The sequence below is a fragment of the Sorex araneus genome, chromosome 1 (genome assembly GCF_027595985.1).
Source record: "Sorex araneus isolate mSorAra2 chromosome 1, mSorAra2.pri, whole genome shotgun sequence".
Taxonomy (NCBI): Eukaryota; Metazoa; Chordata; class Mammalia; order Eulipotyphla; family Soricidae; genus Sorex; species Sorex araneus.
In genome coordinates, this window is record NC_073302.1 from 237993274 (window position 1) to 238015909 (window position 22636).

Here is a 22636-nt window from a genome sequence, read left to right on the forward strand (position 1 = left end):
TGGAGTTAGAATATTACATGTAATGAATTATTGTGAACAACTTTATAAAAATAAAATTAAAATTAAAAGTCAAGAAAAAAGAATAGCTGTATTGTATGTTAAAAGTCAAGTGAAAGATTGGGCAACTGTTAAATTTTGACTAATTAGTAGATTTATGCCTATATTTGGGGCAGGGTTCATATAAATATAGAATTAGCATTAGAGATTAGCCTAGGATTGAGGTAAGAACTGGGTTTGTAAAGTTTTTTGGTGTTCGCTATTGCTGTGATCATACAAAAAGGAAAATCTACAATCCCTGGTTTTCAGACTCATATTTTATGTAACACTAATACGAGTTTTATACAAATGAAAAAAAAAGGGGGGTGGGGTGGAGAATTTTTAAGTTTGGAAAATTGTTCATTTTTGGCATCAGTAAAGTCAGGTTTATATGGATTAGATATAGGGTAAGGAATAAGACTAGGTTAAGGGTTAGGGATTGGGTAGGGTTTAGGTGTTAAGTATTAACTGTGTTCAAAGTTAAAATAACAGAGTAGGAGACTTACACCCAAGAATAGTAGTATATAATGCCAGAAGGTTGGCTCCATAGCTTGGAAGCGGGCCTCACATGTTGGTGGAAAGTCATCCCAGATAGAGAAGGGAACACCAAGTAAAATGTGATTGGAGATCCTGTGCGGGGAGGGAGATGTGTGCTGAAAGTAGACTAGAGACTGAACATGATGGCCACTCAGTGCCCCTACTGCAAACCACAACAACCAAAACGAGAGAGAGAGAACAAATTGGAATGCCCCACCACAGGGGTGGGGGGGGACTGGATTGGGGGTGGGAGGGATACTGGGTTCATTGGTGGTGGAGAATGGACACTGGTGGAAGGATGGGCTCTCAAACATTGCATGAGGGAAAAATAAGCACGAAAAGGTGTGAATCTGTACCTGTACCCTCACTGTGACTCACTAAAAAAAATTTTTTTTTAAAGTTTGAAAGGGAATGGAAGGATTGGGCAATTTGTAAATTTGGGCTAATTGGTAGTTTTATGCCTATGACTGCCTGGGTCAGACTAAATTTAGTGATAGGTTTATGTCTATCTTGGTTGGGTTGGGCTAAATTTAATGATAAGATTATCTTTAGGACTAATGGTAGGGTTGGGTTTTTTGGATTGGTGTTAGCTTAATGATCATACTTGATAATTAAAGTTACATATATAGAGATCTTTAAATTTAGGAAAATTGGTAGTCTGGGGAATCATTAAAGGTCAGGCTTATATGGGTTAGGGTAAGTATTATGATTACAGCTCAGGTTAGGTATTATGTAGGATTTGGGGGTCAAGTACTAATGTGTTCAAACAAAAAAGGCAAATGAGTCGGAAGATATAAAAATTCCAGCTAATGGGGAAGTATTTGCCATTGGTATGTTTTGAGTTAGATAACAATAGAATTGGGATTAGGATTAGCCTTAGCTAGGTATAGGGCTCAGTTTGGAGAGTTTAGGTGTTTAGGGGTTAAGATTTTTTTTTTTGTGTGTGTGTGTGTGTGTGTGTGTGTGTGTGTGTGATCATACTTGAAAATGAAAGTTAAGCATAGGGGGAACTTTTAATTTAGGAAATGGTTAATTTTTGGCATCAGAAAGGTCAGGCTTCTATAAATCAGAGTTAGGATTAGAACAAGGCTAGGAATAGAGTTATGACTGTGTTGCTTCTAGGTGCTAAATGTTGCTGTGCTGAATGTTTAGAAGATAAATGTAATATTGGGGTGATTATTAAATTTGGGCTAACAGGAAAGTTTATGCCTATATTTGGGCTGGCTTAGTTTAATGATAGAATTAGCACTAGAATTAGCCTTGGGCCTAGTGTTACTGTTAGATTTGGAGGTAGTATATGTTGTGTTCATACTTAAAAATGAAATTATAGGGAGATATTTAATTTTAGGGCAACTGGCAGTTTTAGGCATCAGTAGTATAGATTGGGGTTAGTGTTAAGATAAAACAGGGATAGAGTTAAAGATTGTATAGGGTTCAGTTGTAAAATATTGCTGCGTTCAACATGAAAAACAAAAACACAAGTATTGGGCAATTATTAAATTAGAGTTAATTGATAGGATTATGCCTATGCTTTGGGTCCTGGTTAGTATAATGACATAATTAGTCTTAGCTAGGGAAAAGGTTCAGTTTGGAGGATTTAGGTGTCAGCTTTGTTTGTGATCATATTTGTAAATGGAGATGCTTAAATTTAGAAAAATTGGTAGTTATTCACATGAGTTAAGATCAGCTTATATGAGTTAGGGTTAGCATTTGGATTAAGGCTAGGGATAGGTTAGAGGCTGTGTCATATTTAGTTATGAATTATTGCTGTGTTGAGTGCTGAGGGTGGGCTCCAGCTTCCCTCCCCACCCTGAGCAGAGCTCCCGAGGCCGAAGACCTCCAGAGCCTAGCCACAGCCATGCTCAAGGCCCCTCTCCACAAGTTCGGATGAGCCTCATGCATGAAGATACCAGCAGAGGAACCCAGGTGTGTGGGACCTGGCGCTGAGACCTCCAAGCCTGCTTGCATCAGGACTGGAACTCTTCTGCCCAGATTTCTCATTTCCTAGTAGCTAGGCAGATTACACCCAGCGCCGTGTAATCCCACCAGCGAACAACATCTAGAGACTTAAAACCAAGCTCCCGGAAGCACACAGCTGCTTTGAAGCCATGCAACATCTTATAGCCTAGTTCTCCCTCTGGGAGAACCTGGCAAGCTACCGAGAATTTCCTGCCCACATGGGAGGGCCTCGCAAACTCCCCATGGTGTATCCATATGCCAAAACCAGTAACAATGCTGGGTCTCATTCCCCTGACCTTGAAAGAGTCTCCAATGCGGCATCCTTGGGAAGAACAAGTAAAGAGAGGCTTCTAAAATCTCAGGACTAGGAGGAATGGAGACATTACTGAGACTGCTTGAGAAATCTGACAATCAACGGGATGATGATGATGATGATGATGATGATGATGATGATGATGATGATGATGATGATGATGATGAGTGTTGAAAAGCAAGTATAGTATTCGACATTGTTAAATTTGAACTAATTGGTAAGATTATGCCTATGTTTGGGTCAGGCTTAGTTGAATAATAAGATTAGTATTACAATTAGCCTTAGGCCTAGGGGAACTGGTTAGGTTTGAAGGGTTTAGGTGTTAACTTTTTTATTTTTGGTGTTCATGATTAAAACTTAAGATTAAGTATAAGGAAATCTTTAATTCTAGAATAACTGGTAGATTCTACTTGAGTAAAGGATAGGATTAGTGTGGGTTAGGATTAGGATTAATATAAAGGCTAAGGTTAGGGATTGTGTAGGGTTCAAATTTTAAGTATTGCTACTCTTAACCTTAAATACTTTATACTTTATTACTAATACTTTATTATTTTAATATTATCCTTATACTTTAATATTGCCATGTTCAATGTTAAAAGGCAAGTGAAGTACTGGTCAACTGGTAACTTTGGGCTAATTGTAGGATTATGTCTATTATGTTTGGTTTAGGGTTAGCATAATAATATGATTAGCAAGGAACAGGGCTGGGTTTGGAGGATTTAGTTATTTTCTTCATCTGTGATCATATTTGTAAATGAAAGATAAATATACAGATGCTTAAATTAGGAGAACTGCTAGTTTTTGCAGCCTTTTATGGTTTAGAATTAGGATCAGAATTAAGGCTAGAGTTAGGGATAGTGTATGCTTTAGGACTCAAATACTGATGTGTTTAAAGTGAAAAAGGCAAGTGAAGTACTGGGTGTCTTTTAAAGTTAGGCAAACTGGGCATCCTGCCCCAAAGTTCCTGCACCATTGGCAGCCCCTTGCTGGCTTCCCAGGACCCATGAAGCCCCTCCCAGAGTCTTCTTGGTCCTAAAGGAAGTGAACAACAGCACAGCATCCCTTCAGCCCCCAACTTCAAGGGATCTTGGGGTTTATATATTTTCTCAAATATGTCTATCTTTACAATTCTGTTCAAATGAATATATTACAGACTGAACTGCAAGGCTAATGAGGTAACATCCTAAGTGCAGATATATTGTTAAACTAATTGATTATAAAGAGTACTGCTTGCCGAAAAAATAAGGTCAGAGCTCAGATATCAGGTATTTTAAAGTTAGGTTAGTTGGTAGATTTTTGCCTACAGTTGGGTCAGAGTAAGATAATGATAGATAGATAACTAGCAATTAGAGAAGGCTCAGAACTAAGGTTAGATAGAGTTCAGTTCAGAGGGTGTCAGTGTTAGCCTTTTCTGCGGTCATACTTGGAAATGAAAATATAGGAAGATCAATAGAGAGTTTAATATAATTGGTGGTTTGGGGCATCATTAAAAGTAGGCTGAGAATTAGGATTAGGATAAGGACTATGTTAAATGTTGCTGTGTTCAACGTTAAAAAGGCATGTGACTACTGGATGATTGTTTGGGCTGACTGGTATGTTTATACCTATGCCTGGTCAAGGTTAATTTAATGATAGGATTAGCATTCAGATTAGCTTTAGAGCTGGGTTCTATCAGGAGGATTTTAGTATTAAATTTTTTTGTGATTATACTTGAAAATTAAAGTTAAATATATAGAGATCTTTACATTTAGGAAAATTGGTTAGTTTTGGCATCAGTAAAGATCAGGGTGAGTACAGGTTAGGGTTAGGGCTAGGGTTAGAGTTAGGGGCTGTGTAGTGTTAAGGAATCAAGTATTGATGTGCTCAAAGTTTAAGAGACAAGTGGAGTATTGGGCAATAATTAATTTGAGCTAATTAGTAGGTTTATGCCTAAACTTGGGTCTGGTTTAGGATAACATTATGATTAGCATTAGGATAAGCCTAGGGCTAGTGTTAGGGTTAGGTTTGTGGAGGTTTTAGTTTTTTCTTTGTTCATTCTTAAAAACAAAAGTTAAGTATAGAAATATATTTCAAGTTAGGATAATTGGTAATATTTGGTTTTAGTAAAGGTTAAGCTTAGTATGGGTTAAGGATAGGATTAGGATTAAGGCTATGTTTAAGGTTAAGGGTTGTATATTAACCAGACCAGGTTAATATATAACCATATTAGATGTTAAGTATTGGTGTGTTTGAAGTTAAAAGGGCAAGTGAAATATTGGGTGATTTTTAAATTTTGGCCAACTGGTAGATTTCTGCCTATGTTATTATCAAACATATAAAACCAAATGGAATGGCAGAGAAGTTCTTAAAACAACTATTCATCGCCCCACGGACATACACAGATGGGAGCACAGTGGTGCTTGGAAATTTTAACAACCACTCTCATTACTGGACAGAAAATCAGTAAGGAAATAATAGACCTAAATAAGAAATTTGAAGAGCTGGGATTAATAAGACAGGTATAAAGCAATTAAGTCCCCCAAAGCCAAATACACATTCTCCTCCATTATACACAGAACATGCTTGAGACGGACCAGATGCTGGGAAACAAAATGGGGTCTGTAAGTCAAGAAAATGGAAAACTATCAAATATCTTTCCAGATCACAATGATATAAAGGTATAAACTGACCACGAAAAGCAAAACAGGAAAAATACTCAAAATTACTGGAGATTAAAAACCTGTTATTAATGGCCACTCAACACCTTTATTGCAAACCACAACACCTAATCAGAGAGAGAGATCAAAAGGGAATACCCTGCCATAGTGGCAGTGTGGGGTGGGGGGAGACGGAACTGGGGAGGGTGGGAGGGATGCTGGGTTTACTGGTGGTAGAGAATGGGCACTGGTGAAGGGATGGGTCCTCGAACTTTGTATGGGGAAACATGAGCACAAAAATGTATAAATCTGTAACTGTACCCTCATGTTGATTCACTAATTAAAAATAAATAAATTATTAAAAAAATAAATAAAAACCTGTTATTGAACAACCAATGGGCCAAAGAAATTTAAAACTTCCTGGAAAAAAATGAGAATAAAGATACAGGCTATCAGAACCTATGGAATACATCAAAAACAGAACAAAGTAGGAAGTTTAGGCTTACCTCAAGAAAGAAGAAAAAGCTTAAATAAATAACATAACCTAATAGTGTACAAAATAGAAAAACTGAAACCTAGAAAAAGCAGAAGGAAGAAAATAATAAAAATTAGAGTGAAAAAAATGATACAGAAAGCAAGAAAACAGAAGGCCATGGATGTAGCTCATCAGTAATGTGCTTGATTTCTATGTGAGAGTTCAATCCCTGGCACTCCAAATATAAAGAAAAGGAAAATGTGAGTTAAGAAAACATAATACAATAGGGCTGGAGTGATAGCACAGTTGGTAGGGCATTTGCCTTGCATGCAGCTGACCCGGGTTCGATTCCCAGCATCCCATATGGTCTCCCAAGCACCGCCAGGAGTAATTACTGAGTGCAGAGCCAGAAGTAACCCCTGAGCATCACTGGATGTGACCCCAAAAAACAAAAAATAATAATAATAATAAAATACAAAAGGTCAAAGCCAAGTGCTAGTTTACAAAACAAAACAAAAAACAAAAGAGGTGATAAACCTTTAGCTAGACACACAGGATGAGAAGGCCCTAATAAATTAGATTATCAATGCAAGGTAAGAGGTTACAGTACAAAAATACAAAGGTTCCAAGAAATATGCATGAACAAATTGATACCAGCAAATGGGGACCCAGAAAAGATTAATACATATTTATTATTTTTAAAATTTTATTATTACTATTTTTTACATTGAATCACTGTGAGATACACAGTTACAAAGCTTTCAGGATTGGGTTGCAGTCACACAATGTTCCAATACCCATCCCTCTACATTTTCCACCACCAATGTAGCCCTGTATCCCTCCCTCTACCACCATACCACTAATCTATGTCAATCTCTCTCAATTTCTCTCTTTTTCTCTCTCTCTCCTCCTCTACCTCCCCCGCCCCTCAACTCCCCCTCTCTTTTTGGGCATTATGATTTGTAAGACAGATAGTGAGAGGCCATAATGTTTGGCCCTTTACTACTTGTAGCACACATTTTCCATCCAGAACAATTTCTTCCAACCATCATAGTCCCAGTGGTCCCTTCTCTATCCCAACTGCCTTCCTCCCCAGCACCTGAGGCAGGCTTCGAGCCATGGGCCAATCCTCCTGGCCCTTGTTTCTGTTATGACCCTGGGGTGTTAGTATTATACTATGTTTTTTTTATATCCCACAAATAAGTGCAGTCATTCAACATCTGACCCTGTCCTGACTCATTTCATTCAGCATGATACTCTCCAATTCCATTCATTTATAAGCAAATTTCATTACTTCATTTTTTTCTAGCAGCTGCATAGTATTTCATTTGTTTCTTTAACCAGTTTCTTTAACCAGTAGTCTGTTCTCTGGCACTTTGGTTGAAAATGGATACCTTTTTAGAATCATGCAACCTTCCAGAACTGAACCGGAAGGAAAGAGAAAACAAGAACAGACCAGTCACACAGGACGAAGTCAAAATGTAGTAAAATATCTCTCCAAACACAACATCCCAGGTCCAAAAGAGTTTATTTAGTGAGTTTTACCAAACCTTCAAAGAGGACTAGTACCTTTCTGCAAAAATCAAAGAAATGGAATTTCTTCGTAAGAGCTTCCATGAGGAAATATTATCTTAATACAATAAGCAGACAAAAATCTCACTAAAACAGAAAACAGTAGACCGATACCTGGAAGAATATAGATGTAGTGATCCCCATGACATCAATGAAACGTAAAACAAACTCAGATTCTCCAGGACAGGGAAAATGGCTCAAAGGACTGGAGTGCAAGCTCTGCAAGTGGGAGCCTCAGGCTCAGTCACCAACACCAATGGTCCCCTAAGCATTGCCAGGAACAATCCCCAAGAACCACACCACAAATTGCCTCAGCATGAGATGGGTTCCAAGAAGAAATAAAAATGATGATCATATCTGTAGTTGTACAGAGAGCTTATGATGAGATTCAACATCCATTTATGACCAAAGGGAAAAAAAACTCTCAAAAAGGAAAAAGAAGAAAAAACCCTCTCAATGGGAGCCAGAACAATAGTCAGTGGGTAGGGCATTTGCCCTGCATGCTGCCAATTCAGGTTCAATCCTGGCACCACATATGGGTCCCTGAGCATCACCAGGTTTGAACCCTGAACATAGAGCCAGAAGCAAACCCTTATCATCACTGGGTACAGCCCCAAAACAATTAAACAACAACAACAATAACAACAACAACAAATAAAAACCCCACCACTCTCAAAAAAGTAGGGATAAGAGGAACTTAGTTCAATTTATTAAAGGCCATATGTAACAATACTTACAGACAATACCATAATTAATTGTTAAAGAACTGAAGGCCTTTTCATTAAGATCAGCCTAAAGGTCTCTTTTCATCACTATTATTCAACATAGTATTGGGAGCCCTGGTGACATTAATTATACAGAAAACAATTAAAGAGAATTGACTGGAAGAAATGTTAAACTACCAATAACTGCAAACTCTAATGTCATTAGAATCTCCCAGATTCACAGCTTTAAGACTTATCTATCCAATCTTCTCTTTTCCCCTGAATTCCTTTTCCTGAGCACATAGAAACTCCGAACAACAGTGTGCTGAAACAGTCAAAGGCATCATCTTACTTGCTTCTGGTGTCCACGAACCAATATCCTTTGTTGACTGATGTCCAATGTCTAAAAATCCCTAATCTACAGCTTTTGTTTATTTTTGTGATTACTAGGTGCTAAGGCAAATCCATTCCCTATTACCCTAGTAGCCAGAATCAGTAGTCCCCCTCTAGTTTGGTAATTTTGTTTTTAGCTGGGAGGGGAGTTGGGAAGAGGAGATCACATGAGGTGGTGCTCTGGGCTATTCCTGTGCAGTGCCCCAGAGACACTCCTAGCAGTGCTCATGAGACCATGTGGTACCAGTAACCAAACCCAAGGTTCCCCCATGAAATGCATGTACTCCAGCCCTCTGAGTCATCTCCCCACTCCCTAAGTGTTTTAAAATTGAATATGATAAGATTTAAAGGCATTACAGGATGAAAATAACCTCTTACCTTATTAATGTGTCATCATCCACAATGACTAACCATGGAATTTTGTCATGGCTATAATTCAAAAACCTTTCCAAAATGGCAAATGTCTTTCCACAATGACCTAAGAAAGGCAAGGGAAAAACAAAAACCCTTACAATGTGTTATTTTCTTTAAAATACAGAGTTCATTTTTAAACGTTTATTTAACTTTGAAGTGCTGTAAGTAAAAGTCCTAAATGTTGACAAATACCTTTTTAATTTGAAGAAAATTTAATTAACCTTTTTCTAATTTCATAATGAACCAGTAAGAAATTTAAGAGGTCATGAGGAATAAACCACTCATTTCACACAGGAGGAAATGGAGACTTCAAAGTGAAAGGAATTAAACAAGGTCAGACAGTTAACTTGAAAGAAATGAAGTATTTTCCTTCTATACAATAACATTTTAAGTCCCAAAGAAATTATAGAAAGATGACATAATTTCTTAGAGAGATTTATTCTGAATAAACTGTTAGAATTTCAAGCACTACAACCATATAGAAGCAAAGGTGCAAAAAGTGGAAGATTACACTTTCATTCATTGACTTTATAAATGTTTTCTAGTAAGCTTCTGATATGCTACATACTGTGGCAGGTTTTAGAATTTACACTAGAGACACAACGTTAAATAAAGATGGAGTTAGAGTCTTCGGATGCCAGCAGATAAATCACTATATTTCAATAGAAAATGCTGGGTGTTAGAAGAAAAAATGTTTGGAAGGAGAAACCTAGTGCAATATGCTCCTCATTTCATATTTGGTGACATAACTACACTAATTAAACATTAATCATTACTGCTGGTCAGTTTGATATTTATTTTCTCTATTCTTAGTCTCTTTATGTATTTTTAACCATTATGGTATGTGGTTTTGAAAGGCACCTCAAAGTCCTTTTGGAATTAGTTACAATACAAATATGAGCAATAATAAGTTCACACTGAAAACAAACAAAAAATCAAATAAGAAATACATGCATAAATGATTCTTAAAGTCAACCTAAATTGAAATCTTTAAAAACAACTTTTTAAAATTCAGTCTATAACCTTTCTTGGGCTGGAGCACAGGGGGTAGGGCGTTTGCCTTGCATGTAGCCAACCTGGGTTTGATTCCTTCCTCCCTCCCTCTCAGAGAGCTCGGCAAGCTACTAAGAGTATCCCGCCTGCACAGCAGAGCCTGGCAAGCTACCCGTGGGGTATTCGATATGCCAAAAACAGTAACAAGTCTAACAAAGGAAACGTTACTGGTGCCCGCTCAAGCAAATCTATGAACAACAGGATGACAGTGATACAGTGATAAAGTGATAACCTTTCTTTCCCGAAACAGACAGTAACAGACTCTGTAAAATACTTAAAAATACTTCATCTTGTAAAAAAAATATTGGCAATTATAGAAATAGCCCCTCACTAGTATAGAAATAATTATAGAAATAACCCCTTGCACTCTTCCGAACCCGGATCACCATCTCGCCTTAGAGAGAGCAGCTCAGCACGCCAGGTATGGAACTCTATGCGTGATCCCTACTGGAACTCTACGCGTGATTCCTGATGGACATCGCAGGTTGTTTTGCAAGATTCGGACAGAATGGCATCGGCAGGGCATGCAGAAACCATGGCAGTGGCTACAGTGTCGCTGCCTGCCCCGGCCGGGCCTAGTCGCGGCACTGTCAGACACAGAGCCGTGGCAGCATTGCATGCAGTGGCTCATCCACTGTGGGGTGCTGTCAGCCAACCACTGGATGACCTGGGACTTGGCACAGGTATTCAACCTGTCATAGACCCTCCATGATAGAATCCTGCCCTGTCAGCTGCTCAACATCCTCCAGGCTCACTCCATCAACCTCTAGAGATCAACCTGAGGCCACAAATGTCCCGGGTGCTGCTCAGAGACGCAGGCAGGTGCGTGTTTGTCAGTGTGCAGATCGTTACAACATGCCAGTCAACCAAAAGCTTATATTCGGTAGACTGGGAATACCTGTAAAGGCGGTTAGAGGCCACCCCAAAAGCCTCTGTCCTCAGAGAACCTGGCAAGCTACCAAGAGTATCCCACCCGCACAGCAAAGCCTGGCAAGCTACCCATGGTATACTCGATATACCAAAAACAGTAACAATGATGGTCCTCATTCCCCTCACCCTGAAAGAGCCCCCAATACACCATCGGGCTATACAGGCATGCGACAGGTACGAATGGAGACGTTACTGGAGCCCATTTGAGCAAATCGATGAACAAGGGGATGACCGTGATACAGTGTTACAGTGATACAGTGATAGAAATAGCATACATGATTCTATCCTGTAAGATTATTAATTCTACACTGTCATTCACTGTAAGATGAATGACATCACCCCAAATTAATCAAGATGGTACTCTCTATGAAAAGATAATCTTATTGCTTTTACTTTTCTATATCCAAAAGGATTTGTAGAACCAGAAAACTAAAGAAAAAATGTGGTCGGAAGAGCAGATCAAAATTAAGATGAAAAGGGACCTGGTATGTGGCTCAGCAGTAGAGTTACTTGTCTTGCAGCCTGCCATGTGTCAGGCCTTGGGTCAAGCCCCAGCACCATACTGTAGAACTGCACTGTCACAGCACTGTCGTCTCATTTTTCATCGATTTGCTCAAGTGCACACCAGTAATCCATTGTGAGACTTGTTACTGTTTTTGGCATATCGAATACGCCATGGGGAGCTTGCCAGGCTCTGCCGTGAGGGTGGGATATTCTTGGTAGCTTGCCAGGCTTTCCGAGAGGGACAGAGGAATCGAATCCAGGTCAGCCGCATGCAAGGCAAACGCCCTACCCGCTGCACTATCGCTCCAGCACCATACTAGTGATGATAATAAAAATTATAATATTATGAAAGAAAAAACAATTAATTAACCTCAATAAGGTCACATTGAATTATAAAGGCACAAAGAACCTATTGTTAGACTCTATCATTCTTGCAATGTATTTAATCACATCTATATGACCTATTAAAAACTTTAAAGCTTTGTTATACCATAAAGAAACTCTTACTATGATAGAATTGGTGCACATCTATGAGCCTGAGGTTGGGAGGGAAGGAAAGAAAAACACACATGTAAGGTAAGATCATACTACTATAAAATATTTCAACTCTATGTCAATTTGTTAGATTTTGAATCAGAGAAGTGGTAAGAACTCAGAACTCACCTCTCTCTGTGTTAGGAACTCCCAAGTCTACCGTCGGAATGGAACTTTCTGCATAATCACTATAGTACTCAATGAGTCTGGCCTGATGTTCCCAAGTCTGCTTCACGATGGGGACTGAAACAAACAAAGAGGAAATATAACTGGTACAGTCATGAAGGAAGCTTGAGGTCTCAAAAGGGCAGCAAAATGACCTAAAGACAGAAAACACCATTACTTTTGATTATCCAAATGTTTCTAGACTCAGAGCTTGCTTTTCTACCCTGAGAAATGCAGGGGTGGTTTACAGATGGCAGCACATAAACTAACCCTCTATTTTAATATACTTAATATACCACAGAGGCAGGCACTTCTTCCTGGTGAAAACACATTTACTGCCATATAATGGTTCTATTTCTAGTCCGATTACACTACTGTGTTTAATTTTAACTGATTTTTCTCTTTCCCCAATCTCACTTAAAAGTCACAGTGGGTTTTTTAGGTACCTTTTAGGGAAGTGGGAAATAGGATGACTTCTAAGAATTAGAACAGTCTTTGTGGTTCTGGCCAAGATGTAAACTTGCTTTGTGCACAAGGAGTGATCATGGAAGAGGGATTCAACAAAACTCCCCATTCCTCCCCCGACCCCCACGCACCACTCAATGATTCCAACAGGCCCACCTGTATGACAAAGAGCGGCATCCCGAAAATGAGAACATGATAACATATTGTGTTGCACTTTTGAAAAATGTGGCAAATCATTGAGAATCCAATTTGAGACTCTTTAACAGATGAATTGTCTTAACTCAATGAACACAAACAACAGAAAATCTTTCCTGGTTTTCTGTATTGTAGGCAGGGATGCTCAAAGGTCTCCACAGCCTAGCATAAAGAACTCTGCCCTGATCATGATTTAATTTCAACTTGCTTAATCAACTTGAAGAGTAATTATTTTCTCCTACATTTAAATTTAAGGGCACTGCATGCATATTAGGAAGAATGGTGAGTTCCTGCTATTAGAAAAGATCATTTTTAGATTTTATACTTTGTAAATTTAAGACTAAACCTGACAAATCACATCTTCAAGTTGGTATATTGAGATTTCATCACATCATTTATCTTTTCCTTTCCCCCAACTCATATCAAAATTAATTATATGCAAGAGCTGTCAATGAAGTGGCAAAATTAAGCGTTTAGCAATGCAACTCAAGTAAAGTCAAGCTCAGACAGGTCACAGGTTTACAGTATAAAAAGCACCATTCCATAGTACATTATCCACTTGCTTTTAAGAAAGAAAAATATATGAAGACTTCTGGACATTTATTGTAATTATCTCCAAATTACTTACCTTAGCCTATTAAATAATGTTAAGACATTAAAATATAATTTTCTGCAACCATAGAAAGATACAGTTATAAGGACTGCTTTTAGGCAAAATGGACAAAAATGCATTAAGTAATAGACTAGGTTGCTAGGCAGTGGGAGAAGACAAAAGAACAGAAAAAAAATTCTCTCTCTGTTCTACTTCCAAATTCCAGCACAACAAAAGTCTTAACCTTGGCACTGCAGTGGCAAATTGCTTTGCATATAATAAGCAGGAGAACTTATCCCAGAAAGGGCTCCCTGCAGCATGAAGCTGCTAAATAAATGCTCAGACTCTTGGGTAAACTGTCCTCCACTGCATAAATCTGGGAAAGCTGTGAGCAAGGTCAAGAATTTTCCTCAGTCCCCAGGACTCAGTCCTGCAAGCTGTGCACTGTGCTTGTGTTTTGCGCAGCCTTTTGCTTTCTGTTCCTGCTTGTTCTCAGAACTTTATGAAACGGCACATATGTTTCTCCTCAATTTGCTACTTTATAGGAAATAAAAATCAAGAATGAGTTAGCTCTCACCTATACCTAACTCCATGCTTTAAATTTTAGTTTGAAGCCACTGAATCAGAAATTTCACTAAAGGCAAAGTTACTGGATGAGTTGGCCAACGCCTCACACAGAGCCTGGCCTGTGGGTCACTGAATAATTGAATGAGAACTGAATTTTGCAGGAACTCCAACAAAAGGCCACGCCTACGTTCACAACTAGCTTTAGAGATGGTTTCATGTGTAATTCCAATTCATCCTTTGATACAAGACTGCTACCATCATCACCAAACACTTTAAAATAGAATCATTTTACTATAAGAAAGATATTATAATTCTGTAATACCAGAGGCATTCAAGACTTTCTATCATTTATTCCCTTATCTGTTCCTGTGCATTTGTTGGCTCTAACAGCTGCACAAAAACCTAAAGGCTAAGGCCTCTACAGAAAATCCGGTGAGGGCTATATTTTCAATTGAGGTTGATTCTAAATCGCTTAAAATTTTAAAAACACTGCTCAATGTTTTAACATTGCTAGATTCTTAATAGAATTCACTCTATAATTTATTGGACTAGTTTATATTAATGGACTGTATTATATCCAAAGATACTAAACTTTGAGAATATATTTTAATATAGCTACATGATCCATTATTTCATTTCTAACAAAGAGAATCATACTTTCTACCATATAATAAAACAATCACTGTATCACTGTATCACTGTCATCCCATTGCTCATTGATTTGCTCAAGCAGGCACCAGTAATGTCTCCATTATGAGACTTATTACTGTTTTTTGGAATATTGAAGATGCCACAGATAGCTTGCGAGGCTCTGCCATGCAAGCGAGATACTCTCGGTACCTTGCTGGGCTCTCCAAGAGGGACAGAGGAATTGAACCTGGGTCAGCCATGTGCAAGGCAAACGCCCTACCCACTGTGCTATTGCTCCAGTCTAATAAAAAAAAAATGCAATATTCAAGAAAGTTGGCTGGAAGATTACCAAAACTAGAGCAAAGTGAACAATGTATGGTTAAAAAAACAAACAATAATAAAATCCACCATACCAATGATCTGCCTCTTCCACCTGGCTTTGCAGTCACAAAGCAGATGCCTCCCTATAAGGCACAGGTACTCACATTTCTACCCCTGGTGAATGTACCTGCAGTACTCTGATTACAAATGGAAATGAACCTGACACTTGACTGGATAGGTACAGGTACTCACATTTCTACCCCTGGTGAATGTACCTGCAGTACTCTGATTACAGATGAAAATGGACCTGACACTTGACTGGATAGCGCACAAACACTACCAAACAATCAAAAATGAATGACCCTTCTGATGTTAAGGGTTCTTCTCTTTTGAATTGACAAATGGACCTTTTCTTTGGTCTCAGTATGCAAATCAAAAATCATAAAATTACATCAGGTTGCTTTTCTCTTCTGCAGCAAGGTTTACAGAGACATATACCAGCACTGCACTATAATGCCTGATTTTAAAGCGGTATTGGGAGGGCTGAAAGACATCCTTGCTGGCTGATCTGAACCACCTTTCTGAGCAATCAGGAATATCTTCAGCTGTTCAGCTATCACAAGAGACCTGAAGTAGTTAACACCCAACTCTTTTCCTCTTCAATAAATTCATCACTTCCTTTATCACAGGGTGTGGCCTTCCACTGTGTTTAATCCCAGTAAGTCTAGAGCAGACAAATCTGGACAAATTTATCAACAGGACTGGGTGTTGTGGTTCTCTGCCTCTCCCTTCTCTTTTATTAGAGAGGCTTGCAGGTTCAGATTTGTCTGCTCTAGACAAGATCTCTCAGGACTAGAGCAATAGCACAGTGGGTAGGGCGTTTGCCTTGCATGTGGCCGACCCGGGTTTAATTCTCATCCCTCTCGGAGAGCCCAGCAAGCTACCGAGAGTATCCCACCCACACAGCAGAACCTGGCAAGCTACCCGTGGTGTCTTCAATATGCCAAAAACAGTTACAATAATTCTCTCAATGGAGACATTACTGGTGCCCACTCAAGCAAATAGATGAACAACAGGACTACAGTGCTACAGTTAACAAGTCTCACAATGGAGACGTTACTGGTGCCCGCTCGAGCAAATTAATGAACAATGGAACAACAGTGCTGCAGACAAGATCTCTGCAGTAAGCCAACAGACAGGGTTCGTGTTTTAATTGGAAAGGACTAAAGTGTTTATTTTTAGGAGCTTAGGGAGTAGTAGAAAGGAACTAAAGGCTGAGCAGATAGTCATTTAACCTCCTTAGCTAGAGGAAGACGGTAAGCGAGGAGCGTCTCAGAACCCATTTGAAGAACACAACAGTGGTTGCCTGGAGATAGCAGACACAGGCTCAGACACTGCATGGCTGAATAAGGAAACGGGAATTCTTCACATTCACTGGCAGCTCACAAAGAAAAACACATGCCCCAAAAGGAAGAGGTGGGTTTGAATATTAAAACTCCAGAGCGCTTTTTCTTGCTTCAATATTATTGTACATGCTAGGCCAATCCAGTACTTAACAACATATGATTTTTTAAAGTTTCCTTAAAACTTTAAATACTTTCTTTGCAGGGAGTCTTGCTATATTAATGGTGTCAATGTGTATAACTAACTTAAAACAAAAACTAAAATGTATTTCTCCTGTGTCCAAAGAGTTGATATATTTCATTTAAACCAGAATCAACATACATAGGAAGATAAATGTCCAGTTAGGCTCTTTTTTTTGAGGGGGGGAGGTTTGGGGATACACCCAATGGTGTTTAGGACTTACTCTGGCTGTGTCCTCAGGGATCACTCTTAGGGATGCTTGGGAGATATATACAGTGCCAAGGATATATACAGTGTCAGCCACATGCAGGAGAAGCACCTATATCCCTCTTCTCTCTCTGGTCCATGTAATCTAACTTCTAGAAATTTTGGAACTTGGTCTTATTATCAATTCAATGTCTATTTCCTGGTCTTGCGCAGAATGTTCCCTCTCTCACCCTCATCCTGGAAGGGACCAGCTTTCTGAGGAGCCTGAGTGGGGGCATTGCTGTGTCTTCTTCTACTCAGTATTGCGGCAGCTCCCCCATATGTGAAAACCCACCACCAGGGAAGTTCTCTGCAGCATCTCTATGAGACTGTACAGACTCTCTGTGTTTCAAAGAGAAACACAATGTTGTTGCTATTTTTTCCTTCATTGCTATTTTGCCCCTTCCATTTCAAGGTTTTATACCAAGAGGCCCAGAAAAGAAAAAAGGAGAGGGAAAAAAATAGAGTTCACATATTCTGCTGGACCATACACTAATGTGTTTAGACAGAGATGGGATGTAAACTCGCATCCTGATGCATATTTTAGATCACCTATGGATTTCAACACGTTATGATCCCCATTGCTATTAAGTATAAAAGGCTTTTCACAGCCTCGAGCCAAGTCAAACTGACCTGACCCAAGCAGAGCAACAGCATGGATCTCAAAAACTGTTTATCAAGTATTAGGTCTCTAAGCCTTCAAGGGAAAACACAAAACAGAAATCCAAGAGAATTCAGATTGACTGTGCTGGGAGAGCAAGAATGGGGAACCAGGAAGCACATATCCTGCCTCCCAGCTCTAGTCTACAACAATTAGGAACAAGCCTATCACATACTCTGTATCACAGCAAGCAAAAAGAGGTAATTATTACATCACAAGGATAAACCATCAACATAAGATTATATGGGAAAACACACACCAAGAAGTGTGAAGACAAAAACAAAGGAACATTATTAGTGCCAATGGGGTCTTGTAATCTTAAATAATACATCTATTGGACCAAGCTGGTAGCCAGACCAGACACCCAAAAGGAGAGACTGGACCCCTTCACACACATCCTCAAGCAAAAGGAATATCAAAATCCCTAAAATCCTGCTGCTTTAAGATCATTTTTTTTAAATAATAACTTAAAAAAAGCTCCACTTTTAATGATGGTTTTTGCTACAAAAACTGAACTACAAAAACTTCCTAATGCCTTTAGGTCTTCAATACTCACATCCAAAATGAGAGGAGCAAATCAGTATGTTTAGTGCTACGAACACTGCCTGTTGTTAATACCTTTTTATTGAGGTAATGTTCATTCTCAAGATTGTACATTTCAGAAACATGTGTTCACAATCTAGAAGTGAACACCACATCAAGCCCGTCACCAAGTACCAATACCCACCATTCAATCCACTCCTCCCTGTCCGCCACTTCAGTAAACTTGAGGTTAGTTTTGACTGCTCCTAACAAGTTTGAGATTTTTTTAATTTTGTTTTTTGGGGGGCCCCACCCAGTGGTGCTCAGAGCTTACTCTTGGCTCTGCACTCCGGGATCACTCAAGGAACCATACGGGTTGGTCACATGCAAGGCCCACACCTTACTCGCTGTATTATCTTTCCAGCCTAGACTGTGATTTTTAAAGACCTTTGGCTCTAAACCTAAATATAAAAGCATTTGGTGGCTATTTAGAAATTTTATTAAACCTTATGCAAAATAAAAAAGCAATAAATTAGATTATTCAAGATTAAAAAATAAAATTAACAAACATTTTTCATTTTAGTGGAATATGAGAAATACAACAGGATTGGTCCCTTATTTTTGTCACTTAAAAAATGTATTTCAGGGGCCGGAGCGATAGCACAGTGAGTAGGGCGTTTGCCTTGCATGCGGCCGACCCAGGTTCGATCCCCGGCATCCCATATGGTCCCCCAAGCACTGCCAGGAGTAATTCCTGAGTGCAAAGCCAGGAGTAACTCCTGAGCATTGCTGGGTGTGACCCAAAAAGCAAAAAAAAAAAAAAATGTATTTCAGGAGAAATTATTATCTCTACCCTGCCAACCACCACCCATAATTCTTAATGTTAATATTATTTAAAAGATTACTACTCTAAGTACTGCTTCAAGATCTTTTTATATGTAAAAAGGATTCTTTCTACCTTCTACAAGACTCTACAAGTAAAATAAATCTTTTTACTCATAAAACTAAAAAGAAAAGGCAACACAATTCATTTTCCTTGGTACTTTTTTTTATAAAATATGGCAAGCTTCCCATGCGTATTTGATATGCCAAAAACAGTAACAAAAAGTCTCACAATGGAGACGTTATTGGTGCCCGCTCGAGCAAACTGATGAGCAATGGGATGACAGTGATACAATAATACAGTTATTGTAAAAAAAAAACCCTTACAGATTTTGATTTTTTTTAAAAGGCAAAAGAATGTTAAATTCAAGTTAAATGCATGATACAACAAATCCTAAAAAAAAAAATTAATTATTTTATTTTTTGGCTTTGGGGGTAACATCCAGCAATGCTCAGGGTTACTCATAGGTCTGAACTAAAGAATTACTCCTGGTAGTGCTTGAGGGTCCATAATGGGATGCTGGGGATAGAACCTAGATCAGTCATGTGCAAGGCAAACATACTATTCATGGTACTATGGCTCTGGTCCTAATACAACAAAATTTTATATTAATTATTATACTGATTCCTACTGTTTCAGGGATTCCTGGTATAAATTTAGACTGGTTTAAAAAGACTTAGAACTTAACAAAACTACTTAGGTAACCAGGATAGTTTACAGTGAAGATGCTTCTAGGACTATGCTTAATGTGTTGAGGGCCTTCTCCTGACTCTGTGCTTAGAGATTAGTCTTGCTGGGACTTGGAACATATGCAGTGCTAGAAATCAAACCTGGGTCCACCCTGAGCAAGGCAAAAGCCCTTCTTAGAGTACTATCATTCTGGCCCAGTTAAAATGCTTTTAAGTATTGCAAATTATAAACTGGTTTTCATTCATGCCAATGCCTTGGACAATATTACAATCACAAGTCTTAATGCTCTTTATTTAGAAAATGTGTCCCTTTAAAAAATAATTTGGAAATATCATATTATCACATGAATTATATAAATGAATCTCCCCCAGCACCAATCCTGTGAAAATGACAGCTGGCTTAGAAATAATAATATCACACCCTTGGTGAAATCAAGTCTTTCCATGGGAAAAAATTTTAAAGGTGCTAAAATTAGAAAATCAAAAGACTATCTAATCTTCAATTTCAGAAAGTGCTATTTGGAACAAGGAGAAAAAAGAAATTATGTCTATTTATATTCAATAGAATGTACCCTTTTTTAAAAATGTTATAACCATTACTTAGTAAAATTTTGTAAGGATGCCAAAAACTTAATCAAAACAAAATCTATCTGCATGCTTATATTTCCTTAAGAAGAAACCATAGCTTTTTTAAGTTACCCTTTTCCTTTCTTTTAATGCAAACTCAGGAGAGTTCATTTCTTTATTCTAGAATGTCAATGCATATGTCTGAAATAAATGCAAAAAGAAGAAACAGTCTTCAATAAGGCATTCTTTTTTGGTATTCTGTCATCTGGAAATCCCCTCTACTGTTCTTCACCCAATTCTGAGTCTATGCATGAGCATAATAGGATATTGTTTTGGAAAATTGATTTTTATTCATACAATGTCATCAAGAACACAGGTAATGTTTCTATTTCCAATTTGAAATACTTTTCTATCCCTTTAGAAGGGCTGTGATCACTCACGTTTCAACAGGAAACCATCCTTACTAATTAATTTGTGACTGAAGTTGATTTAATCAATTCCCCTTGGTGACTGGAATGATTAACTAGCTGATTTTACTTCAACAACAGATGGGCCATTATCCCTCTCCTGAGTGTATTATAATTGTTCTGTACTTTTTCAGAAAGGTGGTTTGGATTTTGAAAGACAAGTAAAAACAGGTAACCCAAAACATACTTCGATCAGCATGAAATTTCTTGCATGTTTTAACGGCAACAAAAATATCCTCCTTCTTCACTGGAGTTCCCTAAAAGAGAGAAAGGAAAAAAAAATGTGTAGATGAGTCAACGCTATCTTAACTTGACACCCACACTAGTGCTCACATGTTCTAGAGTTCAAATCCACAAATGTCAAGGCTATCACACCTACTTCCAGCATTAAACTTTGGGGGGGAAAGGAAACTGTAATAGCAAATACGGTCTTTGACGTGGGCCAGCTGTGGGCCTGGATCCCAGCTCTGCCATTTGCTCACTCAGTGTCATCTGGACAAGTCTGTCATCTCTCTGAACTTCAGTAAGCTCTTTACAAGACGGGAAAAGTAATCTCCAGTAAAGCCGACTTTATTGTCACTAATTTATTCACCACATCATAGTGGCCCAATAATACAATTTACCATCCCTTAGCTTTTTTCAGTCAGTGAAGACTCTGAGAAAAGGAGAGAGGAGGGAGATGTTTCAGTGCAAAATAAATGGCTCTTTAGTGAACCTGGACTAACTTTGATGTTTTAAAGATTTTAATGGCCCCTTTACTGTCCAAACAAGATTAGGTTACTTTAGTATGCCCTGATCTCCTCAAAGGCAGGATTACTTTAAATACCTGGGGATATCCTGGAGCCCTAAACTCAAGAGAAAAGGGAAAAACAGAGAGATGTATGGAAAATCTACACACAAAGCTATGAACTTCTTCTTGGAGAGAGAGGATTCTGACCCATACCATCTGTCTTAGGCCTGCATTAATATTCCATCAGGACTCCCACATCATCTGGGGCTGGTTTATAGCAACACCTAACTCCAGCTTTCTCAGGGCACTTCAGGTTTTGCTAAATTACCTCCTCCAGATTCCTTCAAAGAGTATCAAAGAAGAAGCAAGGAGAATGTCTAGAAAGACAGGTTCTCCCTTCAAAAACTGCAAACATTACAGTTTCTTTCTCATTGCAACTGTACATGTGTATGTGAGCATACACGTAGCCATATTTACCTTTAAAAATGCAACACGAAGTCTTCTGTGTGAATAGCATAAGAAAAATGGATATTTGAGGGTAGTGACTATACTTTCCCCTTATGAGGAAGAACTGTTACCCATTTGGTGAGTTTCAGGATTCTTCAGGCTCATCCTGGAGATGGAATCAGGGTCTGACATATCAAGAATACACAATCCCCCAAATTCTGGGCAATCTCACATGAGATCAAAGCAAGGTCAGGAAATGAAGGGTTAACAGGCATGCATTTGGAAAAAGGCTCAAGTGTAATGTGAAGTGCCTAAAATTGCCCTTTTTTTATAAATGAAATAGATGTTGCAGTAGAGAAAAGCTAAATGATCGTGAAAAGTAATGGCTCCTTGGTATGCAGTCCCTAAAGAACTGTGGTAGACACTTTGAGCACACTATGGATTTGGTTCCTGTCCAGTCACAAGAAAGTGTCGCATACATTTTGGTTTCTCGGTGCATATAAATTATGTCTATGCACTACAGTAGTCCATCATGCAACAGCACTGTGTCTTAAAAATAATGCACAGACCTTAATTAAACATATGCAAAGTCAGTACATATACTGAAAAAATAGTACCCCACAGGCTGTTCAATCCAAGCTGCCCCAAACTTTCAAGATGTAAAAAGAGATCTCCCTGCAAAGTAGGATAAAGTAAAGCACAATAAAAACAAGGTGTGCCTCATATGGACTCCCAAGTCCCTCTAGGAGTGATCCCTGAGCACAGTGGGTGCGACCATCCCCAAATGAGGTGTGCCTGTACCCTAAGAAAGTTCTGAAGTGACAGGTGCTAGTGACCATCCTCAT

The 22636-nt window shown here is 38.6% G+C and overlaps 1 protein-coding gene across 3 annotated transcripts in view; it reads right to left on the minus strand.

Annotated features, from left to right (window-relative positions):
• B3GLCT (beta 3-glucosyltransferase) overlaps window positions 1–22636 on the minus strand; it is a 131342-nt gene that overhangs the window by 34172 nt on the left and 74534 nt on the right. For all 3 annotated transcript variants that reach the window (XM_055122776.1, XM_055122768.1, XM_055122762.1), the window contains exons 10-12: window positions 20802–20871; window positions 12190–12303; window positions 9004–9103 (exon numbers count right to left, since the gene is read on the minus strand). In XM_055122776.1, coding sequence (XP_054978751.1) covers window positions 9004–9103; window positions 12190–12303; window positions 20802–20871 — 284 coding nt within the window. The remainder of the gene's footprint in view (window positions 1–9003; window positions 9104–12189; window positions 12304–20801; window positions 20872–22636) is intronic.